The sequence below is a fragment of the Pristiophorus japonicus genome, chromosome 15 (genome assembly GCF_044704955.1).
Source record: "Pristiophorus japonicus isolate sPriJap1 chromosome 15, sPriJap1.hap1, whole genome shotgun sequence".
Lineage (NCBI taxonomy): Eukaryota > Metazoa > Chordata > Chondrichthyes > Pristiophoridae > Pristiophorus > Pristiophorus japonicus.
The window spans coordinates 152,185,610-152,206,708 of NC_091991.1; the positions used below are offsets into that span (position 1 = coordinate 152,185,610).

Sequence of the window (21,099 nt, forward strand, 5' to 3'; positions counted from 1 at the left end):
ACATAGCTGCCTGTCCATAATGTGTCTGTCAAGCCTGCTCATAGGTAGCACTTGAGTAGGGCCAGTCTCTGAAACAATGCTTGTTCAGATGCAAGGGCTTGTTGTACAAGGCAATGTATTGGAGATTTAAAAAAAGGAACATTAGTATAGTGTATGGGTAAGTACCCACTTGTGAAAAAAATCCTATTGTTCAATGGCTTTATAGCAATGGGTTTCAAAATCAGACCTACCATTTAATATGTATCCCATCTTCAAAGACTCCTGTTGCCCGACCTCTTATCCCAGCATTTTCAATCTGGACATGCTCCAATCATTTAGAGATTAGGAATCCTCATGGAGCCTATCTGTTAGCCAGAATAGAATAGAATTTTATTGCAGTCGGATTTATTCGGGATCTTTAGTTGGTCCCTGCTGAAATTCGCTGTAAACCTAAAAGTGTTCGGTTAAGTGTGAGATTCCCGGGTTCTGTATCAGAGTCTTTCATTACTAGCCGTGCCTAAAGTAGAAAGTCTAATTGTGAAACCTATCATCATGAGACACCTGCAGGTTTTCACATTTCAGTAAGTGCCCTTTCACAAATACTCCCCTTTAATCTGTGCATATGCCCAACTGTGCCAAATTGCTGGTGTCGGAAACTAAAAGTAGCTCACTTGGGTTTCCAAAGAGCTGAATGGGAGATGCTGTTGATGATAATGATGCAGTTGATTGTTTCAGTTCCTCTCTCCCATAGTTAGCATAGCGAGAACTATTATTTCACTGATAAGGATACCCAGTGTTTGCTGCTGTCATGAAATGCTTGTCAAAAATTGCCTAAAGCCTTCCAAGGGAAGATAGCCAAGACGGGAAATTTAATGCTCATTATGGGCTGATGGCCTATAGAGCAGATTACTCAGAAGCCTAAATGTTGTAGGTTTTCACCCTTCCTCTCCAAAAGATGCTGATTTGTGCTGGGGTATGATTCCACAGGCACCAATCACACTCTGCTACCTTGTCCAAGTGCACATTCTTCATGAATGACCGAAGACAGTACATATTGACAGACTATTCTACTGTGGTGGGTGTTATGTAATGATGTGTGTATCGTCCCAGTACCTTAAATGTAATGTAAGTACTATGCCACACCACAGAGGGCGCTGCGGTGGGAAACCCTGGTAGCACCTGTAACAAGGACTATATAAGGCTGACCACCACACCTGAGAGGCACTCTGGAGCTGAACAATAAAGGACGAAGGTCACAGCAGTTAGATTAACACCAGACCGTGTGGAGTCAGTGATTTGTGTGCTACATACACCACATTGGCGACAAGGAAGCGGACGAACTCCACGCGACCATGGCTACTCTGGGCTCGCTAAAGGATTTTACCGTGGGCAATGATTGGGAGGCCTTTACGGAAAGGCTCGAGTACTACTTCACAGCAAACGACCTGACGGAGGACACATACGCAATGAGAGATAAGCGTAAGGCGATATTGCGGTCCAGTTGTGGAGATGAGGTTTACTGTCTCGTCAGGGATTTGCTGGCACCTGGGAGCGCCAGGGACAAGTCATACGAGGAGCTGACTGAACTCATTCGTGACCAGTTGAAACCGAAGGAGAGCATCCTCACGGCCAGATACAAATTTTACCATCACTGCAGACCCGAGGGCCAGGATATCACCAAATATGCTGCGGACCTCAGGAGACTCGCGGCGCCGTGTGATTTTGGCGCACACCTTGACGAGGCTTTGCGGGACGTTTTTGTTATGGGGATTGGCCACGAGGGCCTCCTTCACAAGCTGCTGGCCACGGAACCCACAGTCACTCTGACAAAGGCCATCGCCATCAGCCGGGCACATATGACCTCGACTTGCAGCACCAAGCAAATAAGCCACACAGTCTCGAACCCGGCAGGCACTGTCCACAGGATAGCGCCCACCACGGACAAAACTGCAGAACGTGGCTCTGCCCGGGGCAGAGAGCACGGACCTCTGGATCCTGGAGCTCAGAGTCCGCTGAGGGGGGCCAATCAAGCAGCACCATGCTGGCGTTGTGGAGGAAGCCATGGGGCTCACCGGTGCAGGTTTGCGGAGTACACGTGCAATACCTGCCACGTTAAAGGCCACCTTCAGCGTATGTGTAAAAGAAATCAGACTCACCATGTGGCTGAGGAGATGGGGAATGATCTACTGTTCAGTGAGGAGCAGGTAGAAGAAGATGAGGTGCTTGGACTGTATACGTGCACCGACGATTCGCCCCCAGTGATAAGGGAAGTAAAAATCAACGGAGTCTCTGTGAGTATGGAAGTGGACACGGGCTCGGGTCCGTCGTTGATGAGTCGGAGAACTTTTGATAAACTGTGGATTAACCCAGCTGCACGACCAAAGCTGGTCCCGGTCACGGTGAAGCTGTGTACCTACACCAGGGAACTGATACCTGTTCTTGGCAGAGTGATGGTGCAGGTATCCCACGAGGACGAGACGCATGCTTTACCTTTGTGGGACGTTGCAGGCGATGGGCCGACGCTCCTCGGCCGGAGGTGGATGGGGACGGTCCGTGGGAGCTGGGAAGACTTCATTCCTCCACAGGCTGCTGCTCCCCGGGGTGCTGCTGTGCCCCGGGTCCCCAGAGAGCAGCACCGACCGAGCTGGAGCTGCAGCCTCAATCCACCCACAGGCAAGTCCCAGGCCCGGACCTCACACAGAGACCCTGCAGCCTCAATCCCCACAGGCAAGTCCCAGGCCCGGACCTCACACAGAGACCCTGCAGCCTCAATCCCCACAGGCAAGTCCCAGGCCCGGACCTCACACAGAGACCCTGCAGCCTCAATCCCCACAGGCAAGTCCCAGGCCCGGATCTCACACCGAGACCCTGCAGCCTCAGCCCCCACAGGCAAGCAGCCCTGCACAGAGGGGCCTAGTGGGGGGGGTGAGCCGGCGGGGCGTTGCGGGCGGGGTGCTGAGGGATCCAGGGGCCGGCGGTTCGGAAGAGCCCCGCAGAGGAAGAGGGCTGGTAGCGTCGGGCGGCCATGGCAGCCGCGGGGGAGGCGGCAAGTGCGGCCGCTGGAGAGGCCACGACGGCCGCAGGAGAGGCGGCAAGTCAGGTGGCAGCGGAGGGGAGCGGAGGCTGCGACGGCGGAGGGCATTCGGAGCGGCGCAGAAGAAGATGGCGGGGGCCTCGTGTCGGAGCTGCAGAGCATCAAAGATGGCGGCGCCCAAGGAGAAGCCTCGTGGAATCCTCCTGCATCAAAGATGGTGCCTTAAAGAGGAAATGCACCTGGGAGTCTTAAAAGGGCCTTACAAAGAGGTGGTCCCCACAAAGAACTTCTGTTTGGCAGAGCGAGTCTAAAATGAGCTATGTTAATGTGAGATAGCGAATTTATAATAAGAATTACCTTTTTTTATGCTGAATGGCCACTGTATTTGTGTAAAATAATGGATGAAGTACAATTAATGATAACGGCTAACAAGGAAATCAAGGTTCCACTACCAGTCAATAACCAGTTAATGTACAAATAATATGTACCATACTAATGCACTGTCTATGCCCACCTGCCTTCCGTTGGACAAGTGTGATGTTATGTAATGATGTGTGTATCGTTGTCCTGCGTCCAGGTTGGGGGGGGGGGGGGGAAGGTGATGTTATGTAATGATGTGTGTATTGTCCCAGTACCTTAAATGTAATGTAAGTACTATGCCACACCACAGAGGACGCTGTGGTGGGAAACCCTAGTAGCACCTGTAACAAGGACTATATAAGGCTGACCACCACACCTGGGAGGCACTCTGAAGCTGAACAATAAAGGATGAAGGTCACAAAGGAGTCAGTGATTTGTGTGCTACATACACCACAGTGGGCATTACAATTGAAACCCTGCCTGCACCGGAAAACTACACAGGTGCTTTCACCAGCATGGTGTCAGGAATCCTGTCTGGTGTTCTTGTCTTCTAGCCCACAACTCTCACCCCAACTAAGAGGGCTAGTTAACTCACGACAGGTTGGGGGGTGGGAATACAACCCGAAGTCTTTCGGTCCGCGTGACTCAGTTACTTGCTTTCTAAACCAACTGAGGCACCAGGAGAGCCAACAAATGTTAAATGCTACCATGTTTTATGAAAAGTGTTACTGCAATTAGCTTCCAGTGCACTAGTAACTTTAACCTCTTTGTGGGGCTAATGTATTTCTTGTTCTTTGCTTCTGCAGATTTTCCGCCCTGCACCATGCTGCCCTCAATGGCAATACCGAGCTCATCTCTCTGTTGGTTGAAGGCCAGGCCACAGTGGATATTAAGGACAACAAAGGTGATGCGTAAAACTTCAATTCTATGGCTTCGACCTTCTCCCTCAGCAGACTCCAATCCAGTTCCAGTAATTTAATGAGGTTTTCTCTCACTATTGCGTTTTTTATTTTTACAGTTTTCAAAATGCATTCTTCTGCAAACATTTTTGTTAGTCAGGCTGAAATTGGTGACAAATTATGACTGTTAATTTGGTTAGAGCAGATTTGCCTATTGAGCGGTTTAAACTCCATCTTATCGACTAGCCTTTGAATGCTAGGTGGCATGATGTTGGTGTTAATTACAGTTCTTTAAGTCTAGACCCAGGTTTGAATGTTGACCTAGGAAGGAAGATAAAGGTGTTCCATAGGGATTGAGGGAGCTCACATCTGACCTAATGCAAACTGATGCTAAATGTGGTTTGGACACTTACCAGAGCCACTAAGCCAGTATCAGGGATGTATGTCAGGCCAGATGATATTCAAACCAAACTGTGCCTCATAATCTGTGGTACAGGTACTTATGAGAACAGCTTAGGAGTAATTATGGCTTTGGACACTAGTGTAAAATGGGCAATATCAGATCATGTGACATGATCAGTACTGCTTCTGGGTCTCAAAGTCTGACTGAACATGCCCAATTGCTCTGGAATACAGATGGGACAACAGTCAATCAGTGATGCAACTGTTAAAAGTTAAAGTGGGACAGTGTTACCAAAGTAAGGTATTTTACCACAGACAAGGATGTGATGACAGAGTCAGTAATGTGATACTGCCATTAATCTGCCCAACAAGGGTATTAATTTTATCTTCTCTCTAATGAAACTAAGATTTTTTTTAAAACATGAAAATTACATTGAAAAGTTCACGTTGTACCTGCTGCAGCATTGAAATCGCTGTTCTATCAAACATAAGGAGCTCCTTGCAAAGTATTGGAGCAGGCTGTAGTAACTCTGCTAATCTGATGCTCCATTATAAACTACTTTTCTTCAATGAAGTAACAGGGTTGTGCAGTGTTATATACACCATACACTACACACAAAAAAACAACGAGTAACAGTCTCACAAGAAAGACTTGCATTTATATAGTGCATTTCATGTCCTCAGGATGTCCTAAAGTGTTTTAGTGCCAATTAAGTACTTTTTGAAGTACAGTCACTGTTGTAATGTAGGAAACATGGCAGCCACTTTGCACACAGCAACTCCCACACACAGCAATGTGATAAACGACCAGATGATCTGTTTTAGATGTTGGTTGAGGGATAAATATTGGCCGGGACACCATGGAGAACTCAACTGTTATTCTTTGAATGGGATCTTTCACATCCACCTGAGAGAACAGACGAGGCTTGGGTGTAACCCCTCACCTGAAAGATGGCACCTCCGACAGTGCAGCACTCCCTCAGCACTGCACTGGAGTGTCAGTCGAGATTTATGTGCTCAAGTCTCTGGAGTGGGACTTGAACCCACGACCTTCTGACTCTGAGACGAGAGTACTGCCCACTGAGCCACGGCTAACTCCTAACAAAAGTTCAGTTGTCATGGAAGTGAAAAATTAGTTTGAATAACTTACTCAAAGTATTATTTGAATGGAGTCACGCACAGTTTTGCAATGCTGGAGAATTATAATGTACGTAACCTCCACCTGGCAATAAATGTGTCACCCGCTACACATAAATCTTCATCTAATTTGCATTTTTCCATGAAGTTGTGAGGAGATACTGCAAGGTTCATTGAATATTCAGAGGGGGAAATTAATCACTGGTTTAAAATGACTATGAATTTATAATTTCTCTGCACAGAAATGCTGAGGCATAACAGCAATTTTTAAAACTCTGAACTTAGATTTGATTATTTGTAATTTTGAATTCCACTCTGTTCATCTTTCAGAATTTTATTTCAATTCTACATCTCCTGTCCCAAGAACGATAAGCATTGCACGCCGTAGCATAACTAAATTAATATGTTTTATAATAATCCAAGGACAGGAAAGTGTCAGTGTGTTTCACCCAGGGGATTACTTGCTGTTGGGAGAACATGAAGAGCATCATTTGGGCGCAGTGCAGATTTAACCAAACTAGACTTTATGGTATTTAACCATAACGATTGAGGTGCAACAAGGGATAGGATTTATCATTCATGGTCCAATTCTCTCAGGACTTTTTGGCAGCTACGATGTATGAAAAATGATTAACTTCTGCAGGGCTGAAAAGAAATAACTAACATGTCCCTTAAGATGAATTGTCAGTTTTAATCCTATTTTTTTTTTCTCCTCTTCCCCCCCAATCGGTTGCAGCAATGAGACCGTTACACTATGCAGCATGGCAGGGGAAGGCTGAGCCAATGAAAATGCTCCTGAAGGCGGGATCGAGTGTCAACTCCCAATCAGATGAAGGTCAGATCCCGCTGCACCTTGCTGCACAGCATGGACATTATGAAGTGGTGAGGACAGAATTTTACCATCTTAACGTCTTTTTCTTTGTTCCTCTCTAGATTAAGATGGAAAAAGGGATGATTGAATTATACTTGTACTAAACTGATTTCATGGGCAATACTTCTTCCTCCTAGAGAAGGGACAAGCCACAGGCATAACCATAATCAGTTTGTGTACACCTGTATCTTCTAATGTTTACAACTACAATCTGCAATCAATTTTCATGTCATCAATTTGTTCTAAATGTAGAAACGGAAGTAAAATGGTAAATTATCCCCTGTTTCCCCAGAATGAAAGCTATTTAGATAAAGAACCAGAGGGGAGATTTTTTTTTAAATGCAGGAGTTGTTATGATTTGCCTGAAAGGCTGGGGTGGGGGAAGCAGATTCAATAGTAACTTTCGAAAGGGAATTGGATTCATACATGAAAAGGAAAACATTGCAGGGCTATGGGAGACCGGAGCTAATTGGATCGCTCTTTCGAAGGGCCGGCACAGGCATATTGGGCCGAATGGCCTCCTTCTGAGCTGTATGATTCTATAATACCCTGTTGCCTGCAGCCATTAACTTCACACAGTGGGCACTCAGGAAAGACATGGATCTCAACTGTGTCCACCAGAAAAGAGACATTTAAGAGACAAATAGATTGTTCTAATTGTTAAGATAAGACCCTATGCATGGCTCCAAATGAAGATAGATCTATTTTGATTTGAAAACATTTGCAAGCAGTAAATTGTAGAAGGATCTGATCTATTATACAACCTTCATTATGTCCATACACTGCCACCAAACCGTGCCCAGAATTATTAAAGGAATGTGCCAAATTAAATCACTCCAATAACTTATCCTTGTGTGGTCGTAAGTAAAATTAGTTATCAATCAATTGTCATGTACTGACTTCCATTACTTTCTCTGTGTTTCAAAGACTAGATATATATGAGCCTCGAAATTCGATGTCGCCCATTTTCGGGCACTAAACAGGCATCTAAGCCCCCAATATGCCAGGCACGAAGTGCGCCCTCATTACAAACAGTCTGCCATATTGACATAGGCAAAAAAAAGGCGTCTAGGTCCTGCTCCTGAAACAGACGTTAGACCCATGGCATATGCAAATAAGGGGCCTAACGCCTGATTGAGGCCCCCTGTGCAAAATTGGGTTGCAAGGTCTAAAGCGGCCTAACCGGTGATCCAAAATCAGGTTGCCTCAGGCCTACCCATTCAGCTGCAGGGATCGTTCTTGGAATTCCTAAACCAAGATGTTTCATTCCGAAGCTGTGGCTCCCAGTCCCCTTTTGCACCACTGCTCCTTTCACTATTGCATCTCAACCGTGTTAGTGATCATGGAATGAAGGTCTGTTCATTGGGCTTTGATTGCCACAATGGTGACACACAGCCCTGAAGACTTATGGCCTGCTTTACATTTGGAGTTGTTCTTCAGAATAATAAAATGTTTAGGACATGCCCTGCCAAAATCAATGCCGTAGATTCGCAGCCATTTTATCATTGAACAGTCTCGTGAATAGTCTATCAGTGTACAGGAAGTGGTATTCTGTGCATCTCGACCATAGCTACAGGAAGTATCCTTTCAACAATGACCCCCCCAAAAAAGGAAAACCTTTCATAGAATCATAGAATCACAGTACGGAAGGAGGCCATTTTGGCCCATCGTGTCCATGCTGGTCAACAAGAGGCTATCTAGCCTAATCCCACTTTCCAGCTCTAGGTCCGTAAACCTGCAGGTTACGGCACTTCAGGTGCACATCCAAGTACTTTTAATATGTGGTGAGGGTTTCTGCCTTCCTTTCAGGCAGTGAGTTCCAGACCCTCACAACCCTGTGCATGAAGAAATTTCCCCTTAAATCCCCTCTAAACCTGCCAATTACTTTAAATTTATGCCCCCTGGTTGTTGACCCATCTGCTAAAGGAAATAGGCCTTTCTATCCACTATATCTAGGCCCTTCATAATTTTATACACCTCAATGAGGTCTCCCCTCAGCCTCCTCTGTTCCAATGAAAACAAATCCAGCCTATCCAATCTGTCCTCATAGCTTAGATTCACCACTCACAGCAACATCCTTGTAAATCTCCTCAGTACCCTCTCTAGTGCAATCACATCCTTCCTGTAATGCGGTGACCAGAACTGCATGCAGTACTCCAGCTGTGGCCTAACCAATGTTTTATACAGTTCAAGCATAACCCCCTCTGCTCTTATATTCTATGCCTCGGCTAATAAAGGCAAGCATTTCGTATGCCTTCTTAACCACCTTATCTACTTGGCCTGCTACTTTCAGGGATCTGTGGACATGCACTCCCAAGGTCCCTTTGTTCCTCTATGCTTCTCAGTATCCTACCATTTAATGTGTATTCGCTTTCCTTGTTAGCCCTCCCCAAATGCATTACCTTACACTTCTCTGGATTAAATTCCATTTGCCACTGTTCTGCCCACCTGACCAGTTGATTGATATTTTCCTGCAGTCTGCAGCTTTCTTCTTCATTATCAACCACACAGCCGATTTTAGCATCATCTGCAAACTTCTTAATCATACCCCCTATATTCAAGTCTAGATCATTTATGAAAATCACAAAAAGCAAGGGACCCAGTACTGAGCCCTGCGGAACCCCACTGGAAACATCCTTCCAGTCGCAAAAACACCCATCAACCATTACGCTTTGCTTCCTGCCTCTGAGCCAATGTTGGATACAACTTGCCATTTTGCCCTTTGTTACTAAATGGGGACTGATCTATCCTTTTAGAATCTCAATGTGTCCTACTTGGTCTCATTTGCCATGAGTTATTGCTTTACCAAGAGACTGAAGTACAGAGTGGAGACGGTAATCTCCATTACAAAAGTTCTGTCCAACAGGAAGGAAATGCCAGGCTAGGTCAAACAGAAAGCTAAATGAAGAGCTTTTGCTTCCAGTTCAATGTTTTTTTCAAAATATCAAAATGTCAATGATTTAGCTGTGGATGCTCGTGAAGTGGTGCCAGGTCACATGATGTGGTTCACCCAAGGTACATACATCTGAACCATTGTGACAGTCAAAGCCCAATGAACAAGCAGTGACCTTCATCCCATGATCACTTCTTTTTTTCTTTGCCCTCAGACATTTCTGACTCTGCGCAATGGACAATATTTATTTATTTATGCAGATTCTATAGGAACTAAGGAACTGCTGAAGTGATGCATGTATATAGCACTTTCATAGGTGAAGTCACTTTTGACCACCTTGGAACAAAAATGTTCAGAGTTTAGTTTTATCTGGACCAGCTTATCTCGTCTTACTGGTTCACTATGCAGGTACGGATACAAAAGGCAGTCTGGCACTCTTGGCAAACCGGAAGCCTTTATAGTTGACCTTACAGTCTGTTTAAATGGGCTGAATGTCATATAATGCGGCTGTAACTTAGCAGGCACGGAACTTGCTGGCTGAGTACAAGCCTTTGACGTGACGTTTCATTTCTGGGAATAGTAGCTTCACGATCTCGGGCACTTCCGGACCTTGCAGTGAGTTCTGAGCACAGCTACCACATGACATCAAGGAATTCTGGGCAAAGATGCGACGATCCCAACAGGAAAAATTCTGTTGTTGCTTTGCCGAGTTCTGTGCCGATTGTGAAGGATTTGTTTGTCTGTTCAGCATGGATGTGTGTAATGGCCCCTGGGACATCCAGGTGGATCGGATTGAATTGCAAGAGCAGAGGCTGGAGGAGCTGTCATTCATCCTGTTTGTCCAGAGCTCCAATCCTGTGTTGCTGCATTTCTGTCCTCGTTTGACTTAACCTACTTTTGTGAAGGTTTGTTATCTTTGTGAAAGTGAACGCTATAGAAGCATTGGAGAAAGTGAAAAGAAGATTTACAAGGATGATGTCAGAATTGAGAGGGCACAACGATCAGGAATGAACAGGCTGAGGCTTTTTTCTCCAGAAAAGAGAAAATTGAAAGATGACTTGATAGAGGTCTTTCAAATTATAAAGAGTTTCAATAGGGTAAACATAGAGATGTCTCCACTTATGGGGGATTCCAAAACTAAGGGCCATAAATATAAGATGACCACTAATACTACCAATAAGGAATTCAGGAGAAACTTGTTTACCCAGACAGTGGTTACATTGTGGAACTCGCTACCACAAGGAGCAGTTGAGGCGAATAGCATAGATGCCTTTAAAGGGAAGCTAGATAAACACATGAGGGAGAAAGGAATAGAAGGATATGTTGATGGGCTGGGATGAAGCAAATAGAAAGGGAAGAGGTTTTGTGGAGCATAAACACCGTCATAGACCAGTTGGGCCAAATAGCCTGTTTCTGTGCTGTAAATTCTACATAATGATCCCATTGTGCCTGACTGACTGTCATCTCAAGTCCGGCCCTAGAATTGCTGGTTGATATTAATTCATTGGTATTCGCAAATGGAATTTCAAATGTATGTTTCTGCTCAAAAATATATCTATGAAATATTAAAGCAAGAGCTCTACTCTCTGTCGTTGGGCAGTACACTGAGTTTCATTTATATTTTCTCGTCTGTTCATTTGGATCCTATCTGTTGGGTGTTCTGACCTAGTCAATGTCAACTCTCTACCCAAACTACATTTCGCATCCTTAGTCCTACTGCAGTGCCAGACACTTTCTGTATGTGCTAACAATCTAATGTACTTGGCTGCCACTTAAATACGTTGCTATTCATTGTATTTCTGAAATTCTATGGTCAGAAATAACATCCCAAGGTGTTAAGAGAGAACCAGTTTTCTAGCATCCAACTTCTTTCCTGTATTCCCCTCTTCCCTTGCGAAGTGTTGACCCATTACATTTATATAGCACCTTTCACGAACACCAGACATCTCAAAGCGCATTACAGACAATGAAGTACTTTTGGAGTGTAGTCACTGTTGTAATGTGGGATGAAGTCCTCCAGTACTTCACACAAGTGGTATTCTTAATACGTGAACCTCGGTAGTGAGTGTTGGCAGAACTGTTGTCTGTAGGGACATCACAGCTGTATCCGTCCATGCCCTGGGCCAATCTCTACACTTGTACACACATGCATTCCAGCAGGGGTCAGTAGATAACAGGCAGAAAACCAGACCAAATTTTAACTCCATAGCTCAGATGCCAGCATCAATTAGAACACTCCTACCACTGTCCAGATGAGGTCAGCTAACGTAGCATAGGCCGGGGATTGAATATAGACGTTTCCTCCATTCTACAGCTGAATACTACCAGGCAACAACAACCTGCATTTATATAGCGACTTCAATGTAATAAAACATCCCAAGGGGCTTCACAGCAGCGTAATCAGAAAAATATTGACAGAGTCAAAAAATAACACATTTGGACAGGTGGCCAAATAGTTGGTCGGAGAAGTAGGTTTTAAGAGTGTCTCAAAGGAGGAGAGAGGTTGAGAGGCTTGGGGAGAGAATTCTAGAGTTTAGAGCCTAGAGGGCTGAAGGCACCACCACCAATGGTGCAGCAAAGAAAATGGAGGATGCACAAGAAGCCAGAGTTGGAGGAACACAGAGTTGAAGGAGGGCTGTCAGGCTGGAAGAGGTTACAGAGCTAGGGAGTACATTTACCCGTTAAGCCAAGCACATAACTTTTCGGCTCTTTCATTTATTTTTCCTTACCGCAACTATACAATACTTAACATAAACCCAGACAATTGGTTAACAGTATATTTTATAAAGACGATAAACTGGCTACAGGTACAAGGAAGTAATAGACTCTATACAGTCTGCCGATGTTTTGCAAGAGGAGTTTGCTGCATCATTGAGAGCACTTGGTCAGTTATGAGCTCACATCTTGGGGTGAATTTCCACTGGGATTCTTGGTCAGAACTTTGAGGAAGAGCCACGGAAGCAGACACCGCATACGGCATCTTTCCGGAGTTGCTGCTGGCGTTACGGTGGAAGAGCTGGAGAACTCTGGTGACAATTCCTACACGCCATTCTCAGTCCCTTATTATCCTGGCTTTGTTAACTCTGAACCTTGCGGCTTTAACACTGTGGACACAATGTGGGTAATTTTAACTTTGGACGATAGTGTAAAATGGATGATATCGATTCAGCTGCCCCATTGATATACACCACTCCCCATTTTCATTTCCGTTCACTAAATCTGGAGAGCTGTATACCGGGTGACAATCGATTTTGCCCGTTTTGCACCATCGGCAAAATTCAATATTATCCCCAATTACTTCTGTTCTTCACAGTGATTTACCCTGATGGAATTTTTTAATGGAATAGACTTAAGTAGCCTCCCTCCAATCCAGGTGCATTCTGAATAAACTGTAATGTTCTGAGTTCTTTGTGCTTTGGTCCTGGAACTTTATTTCAGCCCCTGAAGGATTAGTGGAATGTAGGTTTCAAGTAAATTCTCTTCGCTGTACGGTTGAGCCCACAGAGCTCCTTGCGGCACTGATCTGCTAGCATGATGTTACTTCAGAAATCTCTGCACCGTATAAACCTCTTTGCAGCAGATGGTGTTCACGAGCAGCTGAATAATTATTATGGGGATTGCTCTGATTTAATAGATATAAGAAGGTAGGAACAGGAGTAAGCCATTCAGCCCCTCGAGCCTGTTCCACCTTTCAACTGGATCATGGCTGATCTGTAACTTAACTCCATTTACCCACCTTGGTTCCATATCCCTCAATACTGTTAGACTAAAAAAAACCTATCAATCTCAGTTTTTAAAGTTTCAGTTGAAACCCAGCTGCAATAGCTTTTTAAGGGAGAAAGTTTCAGATTTTCACTACCTTTTGTGTGAGTGCTTCCTGATATTAGGTTATGACCTCTTGTTCTGGACTCCCCCACCTGGGAAATAGTTCGTCACTATCTACCCTGTCAATTCCTTTAATCATCTTAAACACCTCAATTAAACCACCTCATAATCTTCCACACTCAAGTGAATACAAGCCAAGTCTATGCAATCTGTCCTCATAATTTAGTCCCGGAACCATGTATTATGTACCGTAAGAACATAAGAAGTACCTGTAAGTGCACCATCTGCAGTGTGTTATGAGGCAGCAATGCATAACGGAGTTAAGAATGTCTGGATCTGAGAAACAAATTTGGACACAATGAGAGAATGCGGGGAAATCATAGTGGTGGTGGGTGGGTGGGGAGAGGGGGAGGGGTGAGAGAGGGTGTGGGTTGGGAGTGGTGGTAGGGTTGGGAGAGGGGGTGGGGAGAGTGGGAGGGATGGGTGGATGGGGAGAGGGGGTGGGGTGGGAGAGGGTGTGGGTTAGGAGTGGTGGTAGGGTGGGGAGAGTGGGAGGGGTGGGGAGAGGGGGTGGGTGGGTGGTGGATGGGGAGAGGGTGTGGGGTGGGAGAGGGTGTGGGTTAGGAGTGGTGGTAGGGTGGGGAGAGTAGGAGGGGTGGGGAGAGTGGGAGGGGCAGGTGGATGGGGAGAGGGGGTGGGGTGGGAGGGGTGGTTGGGGAGAAGGGAGGGGGTGCGGAGAGGGGATGGAGTGGGAGGGGTGGGGAGAGGAGGTGGGGTTGGTGGGTGGGGAGAGGGGGTGGGGTGGGAGAGGTGGTAGGGTTGGGAGAGTGGGACGGGTGGGTGGGGGGTGAGGGGGTTGGTGGGGGTGCGGTCTCTGATCGCAGGAGGTGGATATGGTCGGGCCCCTGGATCCAGGAGGTAGGTATAAAGCCATTTACCTCCTGGATCCAGCAGCTCCTGTCATGGTTTAATTGCCAAGTTTCACAACTTGGGTGAAATCCATCCCCAGGCATTTAAATTTAAAATGGAGGGGGAAATAGAGGCTTCCAGCCTCATTACAATATTTAAATTGAGGTAACGCCCTTTGGGAATGGGTTGGCTACCCGCCCGCTGGGAAAACTGGAAGTGAGTGGGTTGAAGGCAGGATCAGGTCAGGAACCCCATTTTTAACAATTTAATTGCCCCATGCTCCAAACCCACACATTTTATCCGGGGGAAAGTACGGCCTATGTCCCTGTAGCCAACATATTCGTGAAGTTGGAAGATATTTTTCTTGTCTAGGTCAGATTTGTCCCCCCCCACACTTTTTTTAAACACCAATATTAGCGTGAATCTACCACCGAAACCGTAATGTGCAAAACAGTAGACATCACAAAATCACAAAGTGATATTAGAAGAGAAAGACCATTCTGTCCATTTTGGTTCATTCATCCAGAAGCACTCCACAGTTCCCTCATTGCAGTGTCTAATGATTCTTAAAGGATGCCAGGGTTTTTGCCTGCTTTATCTGCAAGTCCATTCCATGTCCAGATCACTTTCTTTGTGAAGAAAAACTTTCTGATATCAGTGCCAAATTTATCTTTTACTAGTTTGAACCTATGTCCCCTTGTCGTACACCCACAATTTAATGTAAAGTAATATTCTGGATTTGCCTTTTCCATACCATTTACGATCTTGTACACATCTCTAAGATTACCTCTCAAATGCCTACTTTCCAGGGTGAATGTAAGATAAATGACTTTTTCTAGTTGACCATTTCCCCATCAGGTCCTATCTGCTTACAGAAGTTACAGTATCCTTGGCCTCTTGACATACTAGTTGAGCACCACGCAGGCTTTTGTTCAGGAACAAGCCAAGCTTGCGGCTACTTGAACCAGACACTTGCAGAAAACAGATTGGGAGCAACAGGCCAGAGTGTATATGACTAGACCTCGGCACTCCTCAAAGCCTTTCCACACAAGTCAGGAGTGTGATGGAATACTCTCCACTTGTCTGGATGAGTGCAGCTCGAACAACAGTCAAGAAGATCGACACCATCCAGGACAAAGCAGCCCACTTGATTTGCACCCCATCAACCACCTTAAACATTCACTCCCTCCACCATTGGTACTACCATTTCCAAGATGCACTGCAGCAACTCGCCAATTCAACAGCACCTCTCAAACCTATGACCTCTACTACCTCGAAGGACAAGGGCAGCAGGCGCATGAGAACACCACCACCTCCACATTCTCCTTCAAGTCACGCACCATTCTGACTTGGAAATATATCACCATTCCTTCATTGTCACTGGGTCAAAATCCTGGAACTCCCTAAGTAGCAACACTGTGGGAGAACCTTCACTATATGGGCTGCAATGGTTCAAGAAGGCAGCTCACCGTCACCTTCTCAAGGGCAACTAGGGATGGGCAATAAATGCTGGCCTTACCAGTGGTGCCCACATCCCATGAATGAATAAAGAAAAGAAAAAGAACATGCACATCACACATACTTTGTGCTACTCAGAAAGCCTTGTTTGTTCATTCTCTGTTATAAACAATATCCTCTCTGGGGAGCCCCTGTTAATTACCAGGATTATCTAAACTTCAAGTAATGCTTAACTAGAACTTTATTTAACTGAAGGATAATTTTAAAAAACTAATTCTATCAGCACAGCTATTAGTAAACCAAATCCCATCTTATGTAAGAAAGAAATTTCAGCAGAATAGCAAGTACTTATCGCTTGACCTTTTTAACCTTTTTAACGTTATCTACAGTTAAATCGTATAATACAGTAGTCGTGAGTATTAAACACACTGTGTATGCTTTATGAATAGCTTGGACTATTGTAAATATGCGTGAGCTGTACTAGAACAGATAAAACAGCTGTAATATGTTTTTGTGACTGTAGATGTGCTGTCTGGTTCATTGTATCTCTCTCGAATTTTAAATTCATTCATCTCAGTTGCATGGTACAAATGATATGTACATCATAAGTTACTCATCAAAGCTCAGTACTCAAAGTCAACATAAATTGTATTTATTTTTCTGTATTACTTTTCTTTTTTCTGACTCACTTTCTCCCTTTCTCGTGTGAAGGTATCAATCTCTTGTTCGTCTATGTTGCACAGGCACCCTCCAGTATTACACCCAATTATGGTCATTATTTGTGAATTTTAACATTGAGTGCCCTCAGCCTATTTAACTATTGAGGCTCTTGCGGCTGAGGTCATTCCTGTCCTCAATGACACCCACGAGCATGTTGCCCAATCTGCATCCTGGCTCAGCTAACTCGGCACATACTGAGGGTTATATCTGGTCTATATGCCTCACCTAATAGGGGAGAAATTTGGTTGTTTAGCGCCACCATTAGCGCCAGAGAAGAGCGCTAAGGGACCACTAAACACCTACCGCCCGAGCGGCATGCTATGACAGCCTGCCGCGAACTTCACTGGTGGTTTAGCGGCCGCGCTGTCATTTAGCGCCGCGCACTCTAGCGCCGCCCACTTGGTGACGTGAAAAGTGTGCAACGCCTCCTTTGCGTTTCTGAAATTGACTGCTTTCACCTGCCGTAGTGCCTGGCGCTACTCCCAACCAGGGGTAGCAGACTGTGTTCAAAGGATCCCGGTCAATATCGCAGGGAATGAAGGGGCAAGTGTTGAGAGTCAAATTTTTAACAATTACATACCTCTCTTACCTGTGGAAGGCTGTTGGTCGCCTCCCTTCCATTTTTATACAGGTTTCACATGGTCAACCTCACCTCCTCTTTAGGCACTAGGATACCGATATCCCAGCGCCTCAAGTTGAGAAGCACTCCCGTGCTACTGCCCGTGATGGGCCGTTAGCACCTGAAGAGGATTGTGCAACACTTCCCTTAGCGCTCCACTCTCCTCTTGGGGCGATACAACTGAATATCCCATTTTGAGGCGGTAGACATTGCTTGGCGCTAAAAGTCACGCCTAGATGGCGTCACCGCCTCAAAGTGGGCGATACCGAATTTCTAGCCCAATCACTGGACAAAGTCACTATCCTATCAGTAGAACCTATTGTATTGCCAATTGGCATTCTAATGACTATATCAAGGATTGATCTGGATCTCACTGTGATCTAATATCTGGCCTGTCTGGGACTGAATGCTCCAAAGATCTACTGCTATTGTGGCCACTTCTGTTTCTTCACCGAAGAGTGATTTCATAAACTGTTCACATTTGAAGAGATTGAGGATGAGTTTCTTCGAGCCTTCTCCTTTTCCATCACCGGAACTTCGACACAAGTCCTGCTGAAACCCTATTTACATGGGTAAACGGGGTTTTTGCCAAAGTTACAGCAGCGGAGCAGGAGAAAGCCCGAGGAAATTCCCCGTGATAGTGTGCAATGACAAAGTACCAGACTAAATCGCATGTCTTTTCTTTTCTTAGTCCGAGATGCTTTTGCAACATCAGTCAAACCCGTGTATAGTGGATATCGCTGGAAAGACGCCCTTGGACCTGGCCTGTGAATTTGGCAGAGTTGGGGTAAGTTGAGAACACTAAGTTGGCAATTATTGTTTTGAAGGTATATTATTTCTAGTTGGAATTTACTATTGCAGTCTAGTGTTAGCCACAGTGTTAAGGGTTTTGGTTTTGTCTAAGTTTGTGTATGTGAGGCAGTCACCTGTTTTAAGATCTGCTCTGCCTTCCTCTAAGAAATTGGTCTTATGCTGTTCTGGTGGATAGGGGGGAGGTGGAAAGGGAGCAGGAGGGAGAGGAGTTCACTCTTATCTAATGTTCTCTTCCAAATTCCTCAGAATTGTTTTCAGTTTGATGATGTAGAATTCTCACATGTTCTATTCCGGTCCTGTTCACAAAGCCTTCTGAAAAACCATACCTACGAAAATCCACAATTTTGTCCAATCACTGTAAGAAATGCAACAACATTTCAGAATATGTCCACTTTTTATACAACGCAAACCCATCCTTTTTGTGATTCGAATCAGATTTCAGATGTTTGTGTTGATACATTTGCATTGCTTCAGTGGCATGTCACACCTGTGACTATCCTGTCTCTGAGTTATGTAAGCTGTCAGCCTACCAACAGGCTCTGCACTAGGTTACAAAAGGTGATGATACCAGCGATATGCTCAGAAGCCATGCCATCATGTTCCAGACCAGCCAGCAATTCACTGCCTTCCCGCAGGAAATCCATACTAGTGTCTAGAGACCAGAGATTCTTAGCCCTATTGATAAGCTCATTTAATAATGCAGTAATGTAAGAGATATGCAAGAGCTCCATCTGCACAGTGAGCCTTGTTACCATGACAATTGCAAAAGAGCATTCCTGGTTTACAATCCATTACACATGTTGAAATGCTAGGAGACCAGCCCCAAGGGTGAACCTTACCTTACCCAATTCTCATATTCTCATTCCCCGGTTTTAATCACTCCACCATTGGCGACCATGCCTTCAGCTGCCTTGGCCCCAAGCCCTGCATTACCCTCCTTAAACCTCTTCACCTCTCTACCTCGCTCTCCTCCTTTGGAATTCTCTATCCCAGAGGGCTATGGAGGCTCAGTCATTGAGTATATTCAAGACAGAGATCGATAGATTTTTTGATATTAAGGGATATGGCGTTAGTCCAGGCAAGTGGAGTTGAGGTAGAAGATTAGCCATGTTTTTAATTGAATGGTGGAGCAGGCTCGAGGGGCCAAATGGACCAGTCCTGCTCCTATTTCTTATGTTCTTTTAAGAAGCTCTTTAAGACCTGCCTCTTTGACCAAGCTTTTAGTCGCCTATCTTAATAGCTCCTTATGTGGCCCGGTGTCACATTTTGTTTGATTACACTCACGTGAAGCGCTTTGGGACATTTTACTATGTTAAAGGCGCTATATAAATGCAAGTTGTTGTTTTTGCTCTTGTTCGATCTGTTGCCTCTTTCAATGTCAGCGCTAACTGAATCCCTTGGGTATTCATTTAGGTGGTGCAGTTACTCCTAAGCAGTAACATGTGTGCGGCCCTGCTTGAAGCAAAGCCTGGGGACATCACTGATCCCAATGGTACTAGCCCCCTACACCTGGCTGCCAAGAATGGACATATCGACATTATAAGGTTAGCTTCTTAAATCTCGTTTCCTATTTTGATTTTCTAAAAAATTCTTTGAATTGACTTCAAAAATCAATCACTGCTGCCTGTTTGTTTACTGTAATTGTTGTGGCAAGTAAATTGTCTCTGGCAAACTGGATGCCCCAAATCAAAACTAAAGATGATTGGAAGAGTAATCATTAATGCTAAGGCGATGCACTCAAGAGCCTTTTGTTACATTATCCAAATAGCTTGTTATTTTGTGCTGTGGCTCTCTTGTATTTCACTCCGACTTTACTTGTTACTTAGGATCTCTGTGCATCTGCTGTAGCAGAAGGTGATGAAGCTCTATTTCTTGATCCGTAACCAGTAGAGGTGTGCAAGGAATTGTTTTCTTGTCCCTTGCTCTTTGCACTTTCAAAAGCAAAATAGAGGAGGCTACTTCTAGCAGTTGCATCAAACTTGCTGAAGACACCAACCATTGTGGTCAGCTGGTCAGTACAGATGATAGTAGAAGGATTCAAGTGGATCTGAACAATTTGCTTCAAAGGTCCCGTTCACCCATCACGCTTGCAGTCACTGACCTGCATTGGCTCCTGGTCCAGCAACGGCTCAATTTTAACATTTTCATCCTTGTTTTCAAATCCCTCCATGGTCTCCTTTCTCCCTATCTCTGTAACCTCCTCCAGCGCTATAACACTAAGCTCTGGAATTCCCTCCCTAAACCTCTCCCCCCCTCTCTACCTCTCTCTCCTCCTTAAGATGCTCCTTAAAGCCTACCTCTTTGACCAAGTTTTTAGTCATCTGTCCTGATATCTGTTTCTGTGGCTCGGTGTCAAATTTTGTTTGATAACGCTTCTGTGAAGCGCCTTGCGATATTTCACTACGTTAAATGCATGTTATTGTTTTTGATAATTTGTGCATTGAGCAAAAGCTCGTAGACACAAATGGAGTTTTCTGCTGATTAGATCATGGGAATCTGGTTGAGCCTCACTTGGAAATGCATATCTGTACTAATTGTTGATTGTGGTATTGGTTTGGAAACCTGCCTACAAAATAATTCAGTGCTTATAAGCATTAGACTGCTGACTTTGCTTTTTTAGCAGACATAAAGCTGGCTTTTAATAACCTGTTACAATTTACTTCACTTCAATATAAAAAGTGGTATGAGGGAATAAAATTATTGAATTTGCTTTGCCAATAATCAGGATTTTGTTTTCCAAAACCTAAAAGACTATTTTATTGCTTCTGAATTGATACTTAGGATGGATAATTAATTCATTATGGGTTTCTCATTGTATTTATTTAATATTGTACTCTGTATTTTACGAAATGATTTGTGTTTCATATCTCTATTTAAATAAATACATCAGCGGCTGTATGTGTGCTCAGTATGTAGGCCCCTCCGAGCTGGGCGCCCGTTTTTCGCGCCGAAAACGGCACCTGAAAAAAAACGCGCTATTCTCGAGCGCTTTGCAGCTCGATGTCAGCTTGGCGCGGCGCCCAGGGGGCGGAGCCTACCACTCGCGCCGATTTTGTAAGTAGGAGGGGGCGGGTACCATTTAAATTAGTTTTTTCGTGCCGGCAACCCTGCGCGTGCGCGTTGGAGCGTTCGCGCACGCGCAGTGTGAAGGAAACATTGGCACTCGGCCATTTTTGTAGT

General features: G+C 44.9%; 1 protein-coding gene across 1 annotated transcript in view; it reads left to right on the top strand.

Annotated features, from left to right (window-relative positions):
* caskin1 (CASK interacting protein 1) overlaps positions 1–21,099 on the top strand; it is a 711,174-nt gene that overhangs the window by 542,411 nt on the left and 147,664 nt on the right. The window contains exons 3-6 of the mRNA XM_070856774.1: positions 4,180–4,277; positions 6,548–6,693; positions 17,798–17,893; positions 19,333–19,463. Of these exons, the coding sequence (XP_070712875.1) occupies positions 4,180–4,277; positions 6,548–6,693; positions 17,798–17,893; positions 19,333–19,463 (471 nt within the window). The remainder of the gene's footprint in view (positions 1–4,179; positions 4,278–6,547; positions 6,694–17,797; positions 17,894–19,332; positions 19,464–21,099) is intronic.